A 20895-nucleotide genomic window follows, 5' to 3' on the forward strand; every position below is an offset into this window, starting at 1 on the left:
AAATGCAGGAGAATAGGAAAGTAGGTGAAAGCACAAATGCTGTAAATGCAGCTTAACAGTGCTGCCTGTGTGCATGGTACAGTAATGAGGGGCACCAATGAGAGACCACTATGCCACCTCACTGCGGTGCCCTCTTGTGGTCAGATCATTTCCAAGGACTTCTCTTACGAAACTGACATGCTTGAAGGGCTTAAACTCGGTTGTGGTTACACATCTTTAAAGAAGTGAAATCATTATCTTAAAACTGTGCTTAGTGATTTTATGCTGAAGCAGCAAGAAGTCCACGTATCAACTAAAAATCAGTACACTCTGTTTAAACTAAACGGGCGTGAGAATGTTGTTGTGAAAACCCTTTATATTTTGTGATACATAACCTCCCCCCATCAGGTGAAGACAATACAGCTGTTCAATCACGAGTCTGTGCCCTGCTACTGGAGCATAGCCGAGGAGGTCAAGTCTTTCAAAAAGGTACAACAGCTGTCATTCAATGAACTTCTCCAAAATAATTTTTTTATTTGATATCCATGTAACAAAAACTAGTTTTATCTGGTATCTTACATCTTTAGCTTTAGGAAAACCAAGTGTTTAGAATACTATCTAAAAAATCTGCATTAGGGTAAGACCTGCCTCTGTTCTTGCTTTCACTCAGGTAGATAAGTTTCTGCCTGTCTACCAGCGTAAAAAGGTCATGCAGGATTGGCGACCACCTCCAGTGGTTTTTGAGATTATTCCCCGCTCTGGCACACTGTCCCCTGGTGAACAAGTCAACGTCCAGATAAAGTTCAGCCCTGCTGAGGGGGTAAAGAGCTTAATTGATTTCAGAGTTTGGTACAATGCAAAGCAGAGCATCATGGCGTTACTGCCTGTATGAAACGGTGGAAACATGTTCTATAAAGGAGTTGTAACAAATTATTGACCGATTATGTATGTCTTTGCAGCATGCTTACAGCAGGCAGCTAGTGGTCCGTGCGGCTGAGAGCACCCAGCAGGTGTTCATTACAGCACAGGGGAAGGGTGAGGAGCCACAACTCGAGTTCTGCCCGTCTGCACTGGAGCTGGGGCCTTGCCTGCCTGTCAGCACTGAGGTTGAAGCTGAGGTCACTGTCAAAAACCCCTGCTCTTTCCCCATTGAGTTCTACTCCCTGGAGTTCGACACACAGTATCTGGAGGAAGAAAAGGTAGCTCTCTTTATCTCAAGTTTAAGAAAAAATGTCACACATTTATTTTTTAATATACATTCATGAAAGGCAAGAGACAAGGCCACAAACATGTGAATGTGAAATGTTTTTCAGGGTTATTCGAGACTTCTCTCGTGCAATTGATAGACTGAATGTAAGACTACACAAGTATAAGAAAGAGAGAGAATGCTGGAATGAGAGGGTGCAAGCAAGGTTGATAGATGACACAGTTAATGATACTGTGAGTACATACAGTATTATTCAGCCATTTAAAGGGGATTGTCTTCTTCTAATACAGTCTGTCTTATTTAAAGCTCTCAAGAACCAGCTTCCGTGAACCAGATGTTATAAACATTTCATCCACCAGGGGGGAATAGAGCCATCAGTCACAAGAAATCATTACCAGTCTAAACTTTGATCAAGAGAGGCAGTTGCACAATGCTTTTACAACTTCCTATTCATAAACCACATATTGCCACTAAATCCATTTGTGTTGCTTTGTTTTATATAACTTAATATCTCTAACTGGAAAATTTGTAACGTGATAAAACACATGTTTTGGGCCTTACCCAGGCCTTAGATAGTCACAGAAAGTGAAAGTTAGTTTTAGCTTATCTAATACACACAATTTCACCTAATCTTTCCTTCTTCTCTTTCCCTCTTGGAGAAAAACAAAAGATGATCTGCCCTCAAAACACATTTTCCTGTCACATTTACCAGTCTCCTCTCCTCCTTTTCATATCTCCTCAGCTGGCCCCTCACTTATCAACATCAGATTTTCTTCTGTCTGTTTATTTTTGTGTTTCTCCCTAAACCTCTTCCCAATTACTTTGTCCTATGTAGATCCTCCGTCTGATGCAGGGTTATGATGAGAACAACATATTACTGCTGCCACCCAGGGCCCCTGGAGAAAGTCTTCCCACAGAACTGCTCGACTACTACAAGGACTACTGCTCCCAGCTGAAAGGTGGGAGACACACCCATGTTCATCTGCAAGCACTGAAGTCAGATACTTGCATGTGTTTGCATACTGTATCAGTGCTTGCATGTTTTAATCTAATCTGCCTATATGCAGCAGAGCTGAAGGCAGGCTCAGATGAAAAAGAAGCTGGGACAGGTGACACACATGAGGAAGAAGAGAGGTCCAGACAAAACAATGCCAACCCACCAGACAGCTTGGCTTTTGCGCATTCACTTGTTTTGGAGATAACCAAAGGGGGAAGCAGTGGGAGACTGGGGCAGCTAGAGATGACCCCCGTCTCCAGAGCAATTGCCCGCCACATGTGTGTTGACCTGTCACCTGAGGGTCTGGCTGCACGCAACCGCAGAGGCATTGCTGTTATTGTATATGGAGCCCCGCAGACAGGTGAAGCAGTTACATATTGTAGATAAAATTAAATTATATCACCTAATTTGCAGAATCTTGATATTTTACATAAATCACCGCTCAGTTAGCTTGGATTAATGAATATGTAAAACTGTGTGTGTGTTGTTGCTCCACTTTTTCCAGATAAGAGCAGCACAGCGGCTGCTCTCGCTCGTCACTACGGAGGTGCGTGTTTGAGTGTTGATGCTGTGGTTACAGATGTGCTGATAAATGGCGCATCGCCTGTTAGCCTGACCGCAAGACGACTCTATGACTGTGCTGCTGCGGAGTATGCTGACAAGAAGGCTGAGGAGGCTGGTAAGCATAAGATCTAAATACTCAAATGGGGGGTTTGTGTGTCTGTTTGGGTAGTTGCATTAGCCTGCAGGTCAAATCACAAGCCACTTATTGTAATGACCAGACTAGTGCTTTCCCATATGTGCCAATCAGCAAGGCATTTAATCACCATCCTCTTCACGGGAACGACTCAGCAGTCAGACAAAGTCTGTGATTGTGCAAGGCAGCCTGGTACTTCAATTAGGCTTTAGAAGTGTTTGATAGTGTTATATTTAATGCGGGTTCGGACTCAAGAGCAGACAGAGACTTGCTGGTTGAAGCTCACAAAAGGATTTTAATGATTAAACAGAGGGTTTTAGTGGGGTTGTGGTGGAGAGTAGTTGGGAACAAAAAGGTCCTGTTGCTGGCGGATCGGTATGGCAGACGGGAAGGCACTGAGGCAAAAAGGAGAAAACACGTTACAAGAGGTTAGCTCACAAGACAAATGAAGCTTACTAGAGAGTTGTCTATGAGTTTGTTACCACTAAAGTGAGTACAACAATCTGGCGCTGCTGACTGGAGATCAGAGTTTTTCAGCAGGAGCTTGATTGATTGTCAGCAGCTGTGCCGGAGAGCCAGGTGCCTAAGAGAGACCACACCCACACCACACACCAGAGAAACCACAAAAACACTATCAAATACACTGGTCACGGACCGAGCGTGACAGATAGTCAGAGGACAGTACTGCAGAAGAGCATAGTGTCTGGTTTAAATTGATAAATGAAGGTGAAAATAAATAAACCCATTTGCTTCCAGCTCAGTCCTTTGAAAAAAACAAAGAACCGGGACCTGCACCACATCTTGAATCCTCAGATCCAGCTACAAATTCAGCTGCAGCTTCACATGACACTGTGGAAGTTCTTGCAAAACTCAGAGAGGACAGCTGCAGTAAAAATGACTCCAAAGCTCCTCAGGAGACCAAAAACAAAGACTTCGCCCTTTGCCTGGTACATTTTCTCAAGTCCTCTGGTCATTTGCTGTGTTTGGGATGTTTAACTATTTTAGTAGGTTTGGGATTGGGAAAATCTTGCTTTTTCTCTATAAATTCAGGGTATGGACCTACTGGATACATCTACACATACATTTATCTTTGCAAGCAAAATCTCTCTTTTATGTCTGGGTATAAAATTATTATATAAAATTGTGAATATATTAAGTAATAATTTAATGTGAATCACCAATTTCTTTTGGTGTGGTCTCACTTCAGGGAGGAGATGTGACCACATTCAGAAATCTCTTGCCCGAGCAGCTACTGGTTGAAATTTTGGCGGAAAGATTTCAGGTTAGTTAACTGTTTAGAAAGATGGTGGCAGTGCTATATATGCAGTATATAGTAGTAGTATTCTGTGTGACACAGTTTCAAAGTTAACTGCTAGAGCACAATGTCACAGGACCTATAGATAAAGTTAAATCTAATATAGTGCAGATGACAAGTAGATAAATATTACATCAAAAAGGCTTGCAACTAGTTGCACTTAAACACTTAAACTTAAAACTGGCAGATATCAGATATGTATTGTGTCTAAGTTTCATTGTGTCTTCTCATGTTTTGCTCTTTTTTCTTGTCATTGCTGTTGGTGCTGCCGTCATGATAACAGCTAAGCGATTGTCACCGTGGCATAGTGATTGGCAGCCTGGAGTCTGTCTACACTCAGTCAGCAGCAAGCACGCTGCAAGTTGTTCTCAAGGCCCTTAATAATCGCAAACACATCTATGTAGTCAACTTGTCTGACTCCTACGCTGCCCTGAAGGCAAGGGAGACAGCACAGAGAGAAGCCCAGGGTAAAACATGCACCAGCTCACACACAAACACAAATTCTTAGAGTGTACAGAGGACAGAACTCATCAAAGTTATCGTATTATTATTTCTACTCAGTAAGGTTGATAACAATGTACAGTATGTTGAACTGTCTGTGTGTGTGCCCTTCAGAGGCTCTGCAGAAAGAGAAAGCTGACAGGGAGGAGCAGTGGTTACAGGAGCTCGATGGGGATGAGTATGATGCTCTGCCAGAAGAGGTGAAGGAACATATTGCCTTGAGACATAGAGAGAAGCTCAGACTGCACAAACTCAGGTACCGACTCCAAGACATATTGGACCTAACGCAAGAAAATGTTTGCATTCTTATCCTAAAACCATACTCGCTCAATTGGACAAACGTGTCGTAAATTGCTTGTTTCAGCCTAATAAATGCCACCTGTTCATGGGGACGTGAAAGAAATATAGATAAACATTTGAGAAAATACATATCAGCTTGGACTATGTGTCTGCATACCTGGATGAGGTCCTCATTTAACCCTCCAGTTTTTCATGTTGTGTACATTACTTGTTTGAAGTCCCCTCTAGAGTCTAGTTTTTGAGCTTTGTTTACAAACACTAATTAGAGTGTTCAGAGAATTAGCTGACAAAGCTTCCACCAATCAGTGGGAACATTTTCAATAAAAAAATAAAAAAATACTGTGTTTGGGTGTACTTAACGTGTGTGATCTGTGCGTAAGGGAGCTTGGGCGAATAGTAAAAGTACACAAAGAACAGAGGAACCAGGAAGAGATGAAGAGGCTGAGAGAAGAAGAATTGAAGAAGAAGAGCAAAAAGCTGGCAAAAAAGGATAATAAAGAAGCATCAAAGAAGAAGAGCTTGGTGGAGGGAAAGCAGGTCTGTATGTGTATCCCATTCCTTCACGAAAACAAAATCCAATGTGAACTAAAATATATCCAAGCTCCCATTAGCACACACAAATAAAATTAATTTGTTTCATTTCCTCTTCAGTCATCAGATGCATTGAATGGGAGGAGGATGTCTACCTGTAACAAGTCAAAAGAGTCACTAGTGGACGTAAATATAAATGAAGGTGCCAACATGTGTAAGTAATCGCAGCATGCTTCAATGCAGGACGTAGGAACATCCAGGACATATTAACACAATACACTAAGAAATCAATGTCATTCTGATTATTAAAAGTCATGATCAAAAATGTAACCATGGATTATTATTGTTCCTCTTTGCTAATACAGTGCATCAAAACAAAGAGGCTGATCATTCACACATAAGGACAGAAGAAGCCAAAGTTTTACAGGCAGAGTCTCCCCAACCTGAAGACAAGCTGGAGGGAGAAATTGTGGGTTTATTAAGGAGCGAAGGCAGTGACACACTGAACCTCACACAGCAACGCATCATGTTGTCAAATGAGTATTTAGTGTCACATTTACCGACCCATTTCAATACAAGTACTTTCTATTTCTAGAATCTTTATTAAGATAATGCCATGATGGGTCCTGCATTCACACAAAAAATACCATCTGCAACCGCATGTTTTGTGTCATTAGAAAATGAACATACCTTTCTTTCATTTGTAATTGCACTCTTGCACTCAAGCTCTGTTGTTCATAATATCAAACTTAGCACTGAATACTGGGAATTTACTGTGCTTTAAAAACATTTAATGACAGATGAAAACAAATACAGCAGCAAGTGAATTACATTCACATTTACATGTAATACTGTTGTCGAATTCGCCATGAACATTATAGTGGAAAAATAAACTACTGCTCTGAACTTAGTTAATACTTTTGTAATAAGTAAAGACAATTTTAGTCATACAATCTGTTGCGTTTAGAATTACCCTCACAACTAAACTGAGCCTCTGCCATTTGTAGAGCAATTATTACTGTTAAATGCTGCTGACCTCTTTGTAATCTACTATCCAACTTTGTTTCCCTACCCAGTCCAGTGTGGATGAGTTGCAGTCTCAGTTTAGTGAGTATGAGCGGATCCAGGAACAGGTCGAACACATCCTGCATCACTGGGACCGAGTCCAGGGCTTGTTACTGGTCCCGCTCCCCAGTGAAGAATGTCCACCAGTGTCAGAGGATGCTGCAACCGAGAAACAGGTGAGTTTGCTGACTGTCAGTTGTATATTCTTTATACTTAAGTTAAAGGGGCAATATGTAGTTTTTGGTGCGGTTTTTAGATTGAAACCTTTTGTGTGCTCGTACGTGTGCTCAAACTCAAAATGAGCGAGCATAATCGTGCAGACAGAAACACTGGTCAGCTTCACACAACATGCTGGAAACTCATTTAAACTCCCACTGCAAAGTTACAGGAATATTTTTATCAGCTTGAGGTTTAAGCAATCCATGCTCATTACATGATAACGTGACACTGAATGCATTTAGTACTTAGACATAATACTGATGGTACACAGGATTGTAATATGGATCGCATTAGCTGTTCAAGTAATGTGGAAGGCCATAAAACTGTAGAATTTTACACCACATGATGTTTGCAACTGCTCGGCGTTAGCGGGCGTGCTATGTTATCTATCTTGAGCCAACTAAAGCACAAAATCACAATATATTTCTCATGTTTTTAAGTAATGTTAGATAACCTGTCCAATAGGATGAAAGACAACTCTGTGTCGGTTTAGTCAGTCCCAAAACAAAGTGGAGGTCTCTCCGTGACTGGAGTCTTTCTGATGTTAACGGTGTTTTCACCTGACATCGATCTGATTCTCGTTTGTCCTGAGAGGCTCCTGCACATTGTTGTTGGTTTTTATCCTTACGTGGAGTTTGTGTTGGAGTCTGTGTTGTGCTGGGAGCCAGACATGTTATGGTTTTAGCTGCGGTGTTGCTGTGTGTACGGCACAGATTCAGCAGACGATAGGCTCCGGAGCGTGCATGCTCACAACAGCCATGGATTTTACAAAAATTCCGACCCGGAGTCTTCACATAGGATTAGGCATACTGGCTGTCAAAGAAAAGAAATCTAGGCTGTCAAATAAAAAGAAATTCCTGTGGGGCTAGCCATCAGTGGGACACTACCATTGAGTGTCACCATACTATCTAATAGAACTCAGCAAGAAAAAGAAAACCTCTGGTACTAACTGTTAATTCTTTACATTTGCATAAATTGCATATAGACAAAGGAAGCCTCAGTGTTACTACACTTTAAATTTTGTATACATCAATTTAATCCTGTGTATCCCTGTGTACACAGACCCCTGTTGGCAAGAGGAGCAAGAAAGCCAGTACCAAGACATTGTCTCCACTGCCCAGTCAGATGGCAGCACCACCAGAAGCAGACAAGGCAGGAGACAAGGTGTATCCACAAGACATCCCTCACATTGTGCTGAATGTAACAGGGAAAGACTATCCGAGTGCCACAGAACTGCTCAGCAGCAGCGTCCTGCCTCCACTGGATGAAGTATGACTTGTCTAATTTGTCTTGTTTTTGTAGTTTGTATAATTAACTATATGTGTCTTCCCTCTTCTCACTTTACACCAGTTAATCATCGCTGCCTAATCTATTTCCTTCTCTCTTTTGGTCTTGTTAGGTGTTGGAGGATTTGGGGTTTGGACCTGGCGGCCCACCCATCCTTCCTCCAACCACGTTCTCCATGGTTCCTTTCCCCAAAACCAGAAAGCAATCTAACAGTCAACTCACCTGTGACTGTTTCACCTTCCTGGTTCCCTCTGAGCTGGGCGAACGGCGTGAGGAGAAAAAAGATTCAGAGGAAGATTTACAAACATCAGTTGTAAAGGTCATGGTAATTTCACACCACATGAATATACACTTAAACACACATGCATAATTGGAACAAATTTGAGATGTTAAAGTTATGGTCTTGTCCAAAGAAGTTAAATTCTTGTATGGCAAGAACCAGCAGGATTTACAGGAAATGCAGTCTTAGAAGAATAATTAGGGCTAAGAATTTACCTGCACTGAAATACAAGCTACCATTCATCTCTACCTTGGTCTCACAGGTTTATGAAACCAAATTATAACAATCAATAAATCAAAAGTACAAACTGATCTTAAAAATGTAAAAGATTTAAGATTTTAAAATCAGAATGGTGTTCACACTAAAGGTAGAGGCAGCAGCAACACCTTCCAAAAGTGGTGGCAAGGGCAGCACTAAGGAGAGTGCAGTAACAAAGGACAAGGATAAAAAGGACGGAGACAGTCAGAGGAGCAGGAGACGAACTTCAGCCAAGACAAAATCAAAGGACTCGGACCGGTCTCGCTCACCTCAGGTACACGTCTCCTCCATGTCGGACTGCATCGAACAGGACCAACACCAACACCAAAGGAATTTGGAGCTGAAACGCAAGCAGAGGCAAGTTAAAACACAACCAGACAAACTCTGCAAGGAGACATTGTTGGGTTTCTTTGCTTTGATATTGTGGTTTTATTAAGCGTGTGTGTGTGTGTGTGTGTGTGTGTGTGTGTGCGCTTGTGTGTGTGCAGCCTGACCAGATTTCGCTGGGTTGTACCCCCCAACAGTGAAGTGGTTCTGAAGATCTGGTTCTACTCAGACTCCCCAGGGAAGTTTGAACAGACTTTCAACTTTGAGCTACTGGGCACCAAGAGACACTACCAGCTCCCCTGCAGAGGACTTTGCACCTATCCCTCCATCTGCAAAGACTACATGTCAGTCAGCATTGTTTTATAATGTAATGCGGTAATATAGATGGTAAAGAAAGAGAACGGGAATACAAATACATACTACATAATAATTACACTTTAGTCTTGATATTTCACCTAATATTTGTTTGCAGAATATAAATTTAATGAAGCCACTTGATTTTGTACTAATTAGAATCCAATTAGTTCTCTGCCGACATAGACGGAGAACTTCTTTCCATACAGCCAAACAAATCTTGCATAAAGCAATAAAGCCTTCTATCATAGACAGAGCCAACAGTCACACTGACTAACAGCCAGACAGCAGTCTGCTACTCAACACAAGAGCCACAGACTTTGAGCAACAACCCACATCAGCTTTTCTGCTAAAGTCTCCTTATCTAAATTACAAAAGTGAACACGTCTTGTGCTGCAACTTAGCTTGTGGAATGAGCGACCAAACAGACATTCACAGAGGAAAAGAGCAGCACTGCTAACGTCAGTTTGCAGGCTAGATAGCTAATTAGCTGCTCAGCTGTAGCACCATAAACAGCATGTAAACTTAACCTGCAAATGTCACTGCTGTGATGTGTGTGTGGTCCTCTTCAATACCACTTCTAATAACACATTGTTGTTTTCTTTATTACTACTGCTCCTCTCTCACTGTGTCCCTTTTTCATCCTTTTAATAATAAAAAGCTATTGATAATAAGGAATTACTAACAATATATTTACATTAGTCACATTATTTTTGTTACTAATGTGACTACATGACATGTTAGACTTAAAGTTATCATATGTGGTTTTCCCAGGACTCTTTTTGCCCTCAGTAAGAAGGTGCCACAAATGACAGAAGGGACCCAGAAGACTTATGTTATCACACCTGGATACTTTGAGTTTGGACCATTACTCTGTGGCAAGACCAGAGACAGGTGAGAGGCAGAGTGATGGCAGTGTACGGCTTTGTGCGTTTGTATCAGCGTTTGCCTTTGTATTTACAGATTTACATGTGTCTGTGTTTATGTAGATACAAGGAAAATAAGTACCCAGAGAACACAGAGAGACTGGTGATTCATAACAATTCAGGTCTGGAGGCTGAGGTCCAATTCAGTTTCCAGCATGATACCCAGGCCACCACATATCTGCTGTACCCCCCCACCATGACTCTCAAACCTGACCAGAAACAGGTACCAGAGCACTAGTCTATTAACACTCTCATTCAGAAAACTGATGATGTAATGACCAAAGCAAAGGGAACATACAAGATTGTGAATATTTTGGTGTCCTTTGAAGCAATACAGATGATAATAGCATTGGTACATGTAAATATTCTCTGTCCTGCTAGGAGTTGACAGTGTGGGCCTACCCAACAAAACTGGGACAAATGAAGGACAGTGTTGTTTGCTATATCAAGGACAATCCAGAGCTTGTCATTATAAACCTCTCCTGCTGGGGTGTTCGGCCAATGCTGGAGCTGGAAAGCAAGCATTTGCATTTTGACAGGGTTTTGCTGCACAGGTACCAAATATAGAGTACTAAATCTTGGAATACACATTTTTTCATCAATACCTTTACATGGGATTTTTGCACAGTGCAGGCCCTCCAAATAGAGAAGAAACATGATAAAGTTGAAATACTGTACGTTAATTACAGAGGTTATTTTTGAATTCTTGTATGAACTAAACTTTCTATCCCTCTGTCCACTCAACCGGCCTTCTTCCAACCTTCTTTCTAGGCAGGACAGCCGTAGTGTGATGCTGCACAATAAGACAGCTCTGCCGGTGTCCTGGAGACTGCAGGGTGCGGAGGATTTGGGCGATGAGTTCAGTGTGCCACAGGATGAGGGCATCATCTCACCTAACTCCTCTATCCCCCTGAGCTTGCACTTCAGGGCCAGGAAGCCACTCCACATTAAGAAGATCTTACGTCTGGAGGTAAAGTAATATAAATACACATTAATAACAGTATGAACTCAGTGTTATTCAAATGTTGATCTAGACAGTCAGAAGCACCTGCGAATGCCAAGGGTGATTCAAAAATGTGTAAAATCAAGTCAGATGAAAATGGACAAAGCCTATGCAGATAGATGTGGAGGGTGGTATGTGTCAAACTGGGTATATCATACATATTTGTATGTATATATGTATGTATGTACAGCGTGTGCTGTGTGTTTTGTTTCAGGTATCTGACGTGGCGAAGATTCTAGGAATCGTACACACCGAAAACATACAGGTCACTGCTGAAGCCTATGATATAGCTCTGGACATCTCACCAGGTAGAAACTGGTAGATTAAATAGGTTAATTTGTCTTCTCTAACTAAACATTTGGGATTTTCACTCCTGGATCTTCTAAAAACAATATTCTATATACTCTTGTTTCTCTGGCAGATGGCTGTCTGGACTTTGGAACGATCAAAGTCTTTGAAGAGGCCAAACTGTCTCTCAGGATGAAAAACCAAGGAAAATATGAAATAGCCTACAAGTGAGTTTGAGGTGCTAGTTTTTGACTTAACAGTTTGCCATAGTATCAGTCTGAGTTCCACATTATTGTAAGTGATTTTGATTTCACCAAGGTACTAATAAAGTTGTTCACTTGCATTCCTTTCTTTCCACAAGGTTCACATTTCAGCAGACCAACCCAACCCAGCCAAACCTAGACTCCATTTTCACGGTGTCCCCCCAGAGTGGTACTCTAACACCCCACGAGAAGGCCACAACAGTGCAGATCCTCTGCAGACCCAAAACAGAAGTCTTAATTAGAGAGCAACCTGTCCTGCCTTGCCAGGTCTGAGCCATACACTGGTCTTAATGATCACAGAACTGGAGGTTCAACTACATATTGAAGACATAATGGAATGGAGAAGGATTTTCTAACCTTGTTAGCCAAAGATTAGGCACACATGGGTATAAGACAAATGTTTATGAAGATTTAAAATTTCATTTGTCCATGCACTGGTGGCCAGGATGCATCCTGTATAATCACAACATCTCTAGGTTGGGGGGACTCCTTCTGCTCATTAACACCGTCTACATGTCAATTTTAATATCCAATAATGGATAAAGAGCACAAAACCAAACCAAACCAAACATGATTATACAACATTAAATATGGAAGTAAGATGCTCCCAGACCCTGTGATTGCTTTGTCAGGTTTCTCCCAATTTGTAATTTGTTCAAATACAGATACAAGGTAGAAGCAGAGTCATGACAATACAACTTGCTTCATGAGTTACTGGAATATGTTGTTTTTCTCATATGCAGGTGATTGAACCCAGCATTGGGAGTGGAGGAGAAACCATAGCAATCTTAGCCATCAAGGTTTCAGTCAAGTCTGTCTTCTCCAGGTTAAGGGTTGATTCATACTTTCTCTTTTATGTAATATTTATCTAATGTAAATGAGAAGCAATTTGTGATTTGGATTGTTTTACCCCTCACTAAACTTTATTTTTGGATTCTATTGAATGATAATCTTAATCGTTTTCATACATCACAGTTAGTACATGTTATGCTTTACGGAATACATCAAAATGCATTACTTACCATCATAATCGGCAAGCTTCATTATTTTTTTGATAGGAGGCAGTTCCAAGATTCGGCTGAAGCACAAATTGTGAATTGGTTGTGTGCTCCTTCTTTAGGTACAAGATCACACCTGCATGTGACATTAACTTTGGTCCACGGATCTACGGCTCCAAGAAAAGCAAGAGCTTCACTATTGAGAACAATGGAGTCTTTGAGACACGTTTTACCATCTGCCGCATGATCATGGATCCTGCTCCACCAGGGAGGCCAGGGTAGGAGAACAGAACAATCCAACAAACATTATACACAGAAACACAGGGCTTAACACTTTTGGAATGAAGCTGGAATGGAACAGTACTTTTTTTATTTAAAAGCAAAATAAATTTAAAAGTAGCAGCTCAGCGCAGATGTTCTTGGCTTGTTGATGAAATACTGTACATGCTGAACCATGTCTGCTGCCATATTTGACGAATCCCATATTAACATGTAATACACTTTACAAATGAAGCTTCACTGAAGCATTTTTGTGCTGCCAATCCCTTTGGCTTAGGTTAATGTAAGCTTATTCAGTGTGGTTAAGTATGCATGTGTGCTTGTGGGTCAAGGCCTTTTCCAACTGACATGAGATAGTTTGGGTGGTGTAAAACTCTGCCTGATAAATGTTTATAAAGGTTGTAATTTGTGGACCTAATGTACAAGAGAATGTGATTTATAGACAAAATATGATTTGTGGTGTTTATTTGTCACCTTCAAGTGCATTCATAGCTAACAAAAGTGTGGGCTAACACAGCCAAAGGAGGATTAGGAAAATGCGACCAGACCAAAAAGACTGTTTGGACCACTGGTTTATATTTACTAAAGCATTAAATAAAATAGTCACATACGACTCAGATGCTATGCACAGATAGATAGATAGATAGATAGATAGATAAAGGCATAATCGACAATACAGTCTACAAAATAGACATAGACATCTCTGACATTCGGCTAACAGAGTTACCACTACAGCAAGAGCAAGAGAAGGTGGATTAGGACCATAAAGACCACTCCACGGACCACTCACTAACTGGTCTACACCACTTGCTTCCGTGCCCCTCGTGCTAGTAACCAATGATCTGTGTTGGACAGTGGACAGACCACTGAATTGACTACAAACCCTACTCCCGGTATCAGTTAAGAAAATGTAAAGATGTTTAAATTAAATTATGGTTTGTGTCCCCGGGAACTGGTCGCAGGGGTCCAGGTAAGAAGATGCCACAAGAGAGTCATTCAGGGAGACCCACTGCTGCCAGTTTCAAAGTGCGACGTGAGTCCTTCCAGAAAGACATGAGTATTACACAGGTGAGAGACTGCTTGTGGAAATGACAACAATGAAAGTGTTTCTGTTTTGTTTCTCCATGTTTGTTCTAACCATTTTCTCAGTGGTAATCAATGAGTGTTCTTTTACATTTCTCATTGTGGTAAATACAGTGTATGCATAGCACAGCGAGATTTCTGCCTCTGATTTAGAGGTCGCTTAAAGGATCAGTTCATAGAAATGACAAAAAAGCACCTATTGTCAATTACAATATTCATGTTATTTTAATTAGTCAAGCTAACATTAATTATGGTTTAAACAATTAAACCATAATTAATTGCAAAACAATCATAATGATAATGATATTTTGTATTTTAAATGATGTAATATAATGCTAGTTATGCTGGTCTTTACACATTTATGAAAGTAGAACAGACTTTTTTCACAGCAGTATTTTAACTTGTCAAACACAGGTGTGACTTTATCATTAATTGGTAGCAGAGCCATCTTTAATGTTATTAGTTCCACCTGTGCATTTCCTGATATGACAAGTAACAATCACAAAACAAGTCAGGAACACGTTTGCTGTGAAAAGGTCTATGAATCAGATTCATTTCAAAACAAATAAAAAGGAGTGCTCTGCTCTGATGTGAGCAAGGCTGGAGGTTTGCAAGATTTATTCAGAAGGTGTCGTATAAGATAGACACACTTTTTTAAAGTAAAGGAAAGTAACTGCTTATGCTCATCCATGCAGTAGCATTTAATAGGGACAGTAGGACATGTCCCTACCAATGTCCAGCATCTACTGAATTGTCCTTTTCCAATCATTTTGATTAAAATATTTAACTACAGTATGACGAACATCAGTGTCTAGTCAACCTATTTGGTACAAAAACAGTTAATAGATCTCGTTCTCTACTACGAGTCCAATGCCAAATCTAGAGTTATTCAGACAAACATGGGGAAAGTGAGAAATGTGCCTACACTAATCCATTACATTCTAGGCTAATTTATTCCCTGCTCCGAGTAATCTCAGTCAGCGGCTCTTCTTGCAGCAGCACAGCGTCTCTCCCTCTGCTCTGCACCGTGGGAGAGTTTTAGTCCCCCACCAACAGTGACGTGAAATATTCACCCCAAAATCAAGTCATTCATATTCAAAATATAAAGAAGCGCTCGATCTGCACGTCAGCATAGCAGTATAGTTTTGTGTCTTTTGGGTGAAATAACAAATATTTCATTTATACAACAGAAAAAAACACGCATTTTCATTATGCTATTTAAATCAAGTTAAATTAGTCTCATTTTGTGTTGTTTCCCCAGTATATTCATCTGTACTTTTCTACATCCTTTCATGTTTCCCTCTAGAATCGCCTCACCATGGGGGTGTTCTCAGTGTCTCCCTGCACAGGAAGCCTGCAGCCAGGGTCTCAGCAGGTGGTGACAGTGGATTGTGTAGCTGAACAGCTGGGCAACTGGAACCAGGGTTTGCTGATTGACATCAGTGACCGTGACCCCTCAGACCAGCCTGACGGCATACCATACAGACTGCTGGCTGAAGTCTGCAAACCAGGTGAGAGATATATGATCTACTTGTGTGTTATATGATTGATGGGCACAAACAATTTGCATTCAGGAAAACAGTCAGTAAACATTTAGATGGTCCACATTAGGGACAAAAGTGGTCGATCATCAAGTGCTATTCCTTTAACTAACTGTATCTGACTTCTTTTTTTTGTTTCCCAGGAATAGCATTAGACATGGCCTCCATCTTTGAGGAACACCATCTGTGCTACAACAGCGGTCAGCTCTCCTCTGAGCAGTTTTGCCATGCTGAAAGCATTTATGTCCAAGATGAGAACAAGTTTATTTTCAACAAAGTCCTAGTTGGGCGAAGCGCTAAGGCCCGCTTCAAACTCACCAACAACACTAAGGTGCCCTGCGTGCTCAGCTTGGCCATCAAATATGTTGCTTCTAAGGTAGGGCATGTAAAGCTCTGTGGGTAGATACATGGATAAGTGCTTACAAACGCTTTGTGACTGTGGTAGATGGTAGTTAGCAGGTCAAAAATATCCTGTATTTCCTTACAGACATCCCGTAACGTTGAGGCTTTTGATTTGTCTGCTACAACACTGAGCATTCCCAGCCAGTCACACTCATTCGCTGTGGTCACCTTCACACCCCAGATGATGCAGCTCTACAGTGCTGTGTTTGAGGCTACAATGGAAGGAACCAGCAGGTATATGAGTGCATGACTGTGTATGCCACTTTAGTGTTCTCTTTGATGATGTTTTTATTTTATTTTATTCCTGCTACTACTGTGACTGTAGTAAAAGAACAGTATCACCTTTATTTTGCTGACCACTACCCACCTACTCTTTTCTCTGTCTGATCCAGAATGACCCCAACATTCAAGAGCAAGGTGCTAGAATTTGACCTAACAGGAGAGGGTACTCTGCCCAGCGTGTGTGTGGTGCGTCCACCTCTGAGGAACAGTGGAGGAAGCCCATTGCTGCAGTTCAAACGAGTATTGGTAGGGCGCAAACATTCCCTGCCCCTGGTTCTGCTAAATGATGGAAATGTTCCGGCTCAGGTGAGAGGAGTCCTCATTATTGATTTTGGGGCATCCCCAAACTATTTTTAAACAAAGTTCTTTTAGCACAACAACGTTGTAAAGTAGTATCACTTAATGTACTTTGTGGCTCTGTATTGTGTAGGTCCAGATTGACATGCTGGATAAACATGGTGTGTTCACCCTCAAAGCTGCTCGTGGCAACACTTGTAGCACCATTGACTCCACACAGCTTGAGGGCACAACAGGTACAACCTTAACCTGTAAAACTCTGTCTGCAGTACATTGCATCTCCTCTTCACTTACATAATGATTTAGTAGTTACAAATTGTACACAAAGCCAAAATTCCCCTTAAGCCGTACGGTTTTGTGCAACTTGTGTCATTTGTCACATTTTGATACTTATTTATAAATAAGTGGTTATCCACCCCAGTGACCCAAGAATGCAGCTTGCATTGCAGGAGACAAAAATAAAAAAATGAATTTTACAATTTATTCGGAGAATAATAATGTCTTGCTTGTGATGAAACAAAAAACAGTTGAGTGTACACAACAGTAGAAAAATCACACATTTCTTATTAGTGACACTCCTTCGTCCACAGAGCATCGGTTGGTGCACAGAGCCATCCTGAGTATGAATGTTAACGAGCAGGTGGAGTTTGAGGTCAACTTCTGCTCTTACGAGCCCCTGAGCATCAAGGCCAAGATGTCACTGCAAGTGGGGGACAACCAGTACAGCAAAACCATAATACGAGTGAGCGGAGAAGCTTACCAGGAAATTGTCTCTCTTGACAACATTGGCAGATCATTGCAGGAAATGGATCAGGAAGATGATGAAGGAGGTGAGAGAAGAAAGGAGGGCAGGAAACTAATCACATATTAGGAATGGAGAGGAAGAGGTATAAAGTAGATATATTAATCAACCAGAGAAGCAGTCACGTGATTTTGCACAGAGGCTGTAAGTGCCATTGTGATTTATTAAGATAGCTTGTTATCTTGGATTTTTCTACAAAGACTGTTTCTCTTTCACAGGTAATTATGAGGTGCTGAATTTTGGTGACTGCCATGTTGATTGTCCCTACCAAGAGAGTTTTACCATGACCAACCACAGCAGCAGCCAGGTGGTGAGGTTTGAATGGCCTCCAGCTGGACCCCATGTCTTCTTTTCACCACAGGTAAAACACTGAAGGAAGGAATGAAAGTGTGACTGTGGAAGAGGGGCGGGTTTAGAAAGAAATAATGTCTTAAGACTCATATTTAAAGCCCTGGTTCTTGCCAGTAATAAATTGTACACTATCGATAGTTACATTAATTATTCAGTATAACAAATTAATGCCAAATAATCCTACTTTGTATGTTATATATTTGTGGATGTTCTGGGTTTCTGTGGTTGTTTTGCATCTCTAGTGTGTGGTCGTTTTGGGTCTCTGTGGGACTAAAAGTACAATATAATATCTGTTCTAATGATATTATATATAAACAGTCTGAAACTATGCTGTTTTGCTTTGGATAATACTTGGCTGTTATCAAAAGGATTCTGCTTTTTCTCCCAGGTCGGACACCTTCATGCTGGTTGTTCTAAGGAAGTGACTGTCACCTTTTGCTCCAGTCAACCAGTGACTTTGAGCAGCATGCCAATGAGATGCAAAGTTTGTCAGGTGGAGTTCCAGCAGCCGGTAGAGGAGGTAGCTGACTGGGACGACCGGCAGAGGACAGTGCAGTGGCTGAGTTCTTCCAAGGAGGCTTCAGGAGAACCACAGCAGCCTGTGAAGAATAAGGTAAACGTGTTGACTGTGAGTTAAAAGAGATTTTGAAGAGAGAGTTTACCAGTTCACAATTATAGTTGTATATGTTTGCATGCAGGTGATAAAGACAGATCCTGAGCCCTGCTGCTCTGTGGTTGAGGGTTCGCTGTGGGAGCTGGAACTGTGTATCAGCGCAGTTTGTGATTATGTTAAGTTCAGCTGCAACACCGACATCATCCACTTCAAAGACACACTTCTTTACCAAACCAGGATCCATCAGTAAGTCAGACTCTGGGTATATGTATGTGCTTTTTCATTAAACCTCAATTAAATATACAGGCAGCCAGTTATACCCCAAAAAGATTTGTTGGGCATCCCAAGGGGTCAGATACTAAAGATGATTAAAAAACCATACTGATAACCAAAATGAAGCCATGAGCTCAAACTGGAGCTCCTGATGCCTTCCCATTACATATCTTTCTGACACTCTGTCACAGTAGTCACAATAGGTTTCAGTAAAGCGCATTAAAATCATTTATATGTTTATTGTCTGTTTGTGTGTCTATGTGTTCAGGCTGCAGATAGTTAATAATGGCGCTGTCAAACTGGAATTCTCCTTCCAAGTCCTCATGGAACCAAGCAACAACATCGTCAACTATGACCAAGGAGGTATATATATATATATATATATATATATAAATATATATATATTATTGTTGTGTTATTGTATTTGATGTGGTCAACTTGTCAGCATTTGATTTGACCTTGAATATCAGCATTACAGTTTTTCTCCATTAAAAATAGGAAATTTGGGGATGTTTGGGGAACTGGATGAGAAGTTGTGGATTTGTGTTTAGAGTTTTGAGAAAAAGAGCCATAATTTCAAGAAATATGTCTAAGCAATCGAGAAAAGCTGTAACAGTTCATGCTGTACCATTATGTTCCACAGTTGTATTTGAAATACCTATTTGTATTTGAATGCTTTTTGAAACTGTGTAAATGTGAATATGAATATGTAAAGCATGGGACCCCTACCTCTCCACCAGACAGCAGGTCAGCAGGAATGTTAATTGGAGCCTGTCCCGCCAGTGTGATGCCGCTTCTGATGGGGAATCCTGAGCGTCCGCCCGTCAGCATCGAGCCCAGTGTAGGGGCCATAGAGCCCGGTGCAAAGCAGAATTTCAGCATTCGCTTTTCACCTCTGGAGGTGGCCAATTTTCAAGGCAGGCTGTTCTGCAGGTGTAGTAAATTGTTCTTTAAAAATTCAGATTTTAAAGAATTAAAGAATAGAATTATATAATTGATGCCATAGTTAAATAGTTATTGAAATCTGGTTTATTTTTTAGTGATAGGAGCACGATCTGACTTATTTTCTAAACTCTACCATGCTGCAACAGACATGTACTGAGAACAAAAAGTTGGCCACACCCTGAGCCCTGAGTGTCATTGTAAAGTACATGTGTTTGTAGTTTATTTACCTCTTTAAAACACCTCTGGTTTTATGAAGGACAGGATGACCTTAAAGAAGAATGCCTTCACAAGAACGTCTCGGGTTACGTATGTAACCCTAGTTCCCCGAGAAGGGGAACGAGACACTGCGTTGGTTACGACACTATGGGAACGCCTCTAGGCGTAGCAGGTCTGAACGTGAATGAAACTGCTAGAACGGTAAGGTGTGACGGAATAACCGGAGGAGTATAAAGCACACCTGTACACACTCATCATTAGCTTAAACTATGAAGCAGGCGCTTCAGGCGGGGAGAGAGGTGCGGCGGGCCGACGCAGTGTATCGTTCCCCTTCTCGGGGAACCAGGGTTACATACGTAACCCGAGACGTTCCCCTTCAAGGGAACTCGAACTGCGTCGGTTACGACACTATGGGAACGAGATACCCACTAAACCGTACCGAAATCCCGCCAGCCCCAGTGTGCAATAAAGTGGCACAACTAAGAGGAGAGCGCACGAGTGCCAGGTGCCGAAGGAAGGTCAAGACTGTAAAACCGAATGAATGTGTGCGGAATGGCCCAGACAGCCACTAAACAAACATCCTGCAAAGAGGCCCCGGAAAGGAGGGCTCGAGAGGCCGCCATGCCTCTGGTAGAATGAGCCCTCACAGCCACAGCTGAAGGCAAACCGCGCACCTGATAGGCCAGGGAAATAGTCTGAACAATCCAGTTGCTAATAGTATGTTTGGATGCAGGGAGCCTAGCCCTGGGGGACCCAAAACACACTAGCAGCTGGTCAGCCTTCCTCCAACGGGAGGACCTCATAGTGTAAATACTCAGTGCTCTGACAGAGCAGAGCAGATGAAGTCTCCCGTCCTCCGCCGTCACATGAGTTGGAGGATGAATGCCTGCAGCACTGTGGACCCTGCCGCACAAGAAGGCACTTTAGGGATGTATCCTGGACGAGGGTGCAGGATAGCCCTAATATTCCCCGGGGCAAACTCCAGGCTTGCGGGGAAACCGAAAGCGCTTGGAGAT

The 20895-nt window shown here is 41.6% G+C and overlaps 1 protein-coding gene across 1 annotated transcript in view; it reads left to right on the forward strand.

Annotated features, from left to right (window-relative positions):
- Window positions 1-20895, forward strand: part of hydin (HYDIN axonemal central pair apparatus protein) — an 81783-nt gene that overhangs the window by 47566 nt on the left and 13322 nt on the right. The window contains exons 39-74 of the mRNA XM_046038267.1: window positions 2022-2145; window positions 2254-2544; window positions 2689-2862; window positions 3637-3827; window positions 4088-4162; window positions 4479-4662; window positions 4811-4952; window positions 5377-5533; window positions 5648-5741; window positions 5893-5996; window positions 6604-6768; window positions 7874-8080; window positions 8211-8423; window positions 8746-8993; window positions 9125-9307; window positions 10092-10211; window positions 10307-10466; window positions 10625-10797; window positions 11015-11213; window positions 11461-11554; window positions 11668-11761; window positions 11896-12064; window positions 12541-12623; window positions 12918-13073; window positions 14037-14142; window positions 15464-15668; window positions 15842-16074; window positions 16186-16334; window positions 16493-16688; window positions 16813-16915; window positions 17270-17509; window positions 17700-17842; window positions 18221-18445; window positions 18531-18691; window positions 18987-19081; window positions 19459-19651. Coding sequence (XP_045894223.1) covers window positions 2022-2145; window positions 2254-2544; window positions 2689-2862; window positions 3637-3827; window positions 4088-4162; window positions 4479-4662; window positions 4811-4952; window positions 5377-5533; window positions 5648-5741; window positions 5893-5996; window positions 6604-6768; window positions 7874-8080; window positions 8211-8423; window positions 8746-8993; window positions 9125-9307; window positions 10092-10211; window positions 10307-10466; window positions 10625-10797; window positions 11015-11213; window positions 11461-11554; window positions 11668-11761; window positions 11896-12064; window positions 12541-12623; window positions 12918-13073; window positions 14037-14142; window positions 15464-15668; window positions 15842-16074; window positions 16186-16334; window positions 16493-16688; window positions 16813-16915; window positions 17270-17509; window positions 17700-17842; window positions 18221-18445; window positions 18531-18691; window positions 18987-19081; window positions 19459-19651 — 5849 coding nt within the window. The remainder of the gene's footprint in view (window positions 1-2021; window positions 2146-2253; window positions 2545-2688; window positions 2863-3636; window positions 3828-4087; window positions 4163-4478; window positions 4663-4810; window positions 4953-5376; window positions 5534-5647; window positions 5742-5892; window positions 5997-6603; window positions 6769-7873; window positions 8081-8210; window positions 8424-8745; window positions 8994-9124; window positions 9308-10091; window positions 10212-10306; window positions 10467-10624; window positions 10798-11014; window positions 11214-11460; window positions 11555-11667; window positions 11762-11895; window positions 12065-12540; window positions 12624-12917; window positions 13074-14036; window positions 14143-15463; window positions 15669-15841; window positions 16075-16185; window positions 16335-16492; window positions 16689-16812; window positions 16916-17269; window positions 17510-17699; window positions 17843-18220; window positions 18446-18530; window positions 18692-18986; window positions 19082-19458; window positions 19652-20895) is intronic.

Source organism: Micropterus dolomieu, linkage group LG22 (assembly GCF_021292245.1).
Source record: "Micropterus dolomieu isolate WLL.071019.BEF.003 ecotype Adirondacks linkage group LG22, ASM2129224v1, whole genome shotgun sequence".
Lineage (NCBI taxonomy): Eukaryota > Metazoa > Chordata > Actinopteri > Centrarchiformes > Centrarchidae > Micropterus > Micropterus dolomieu.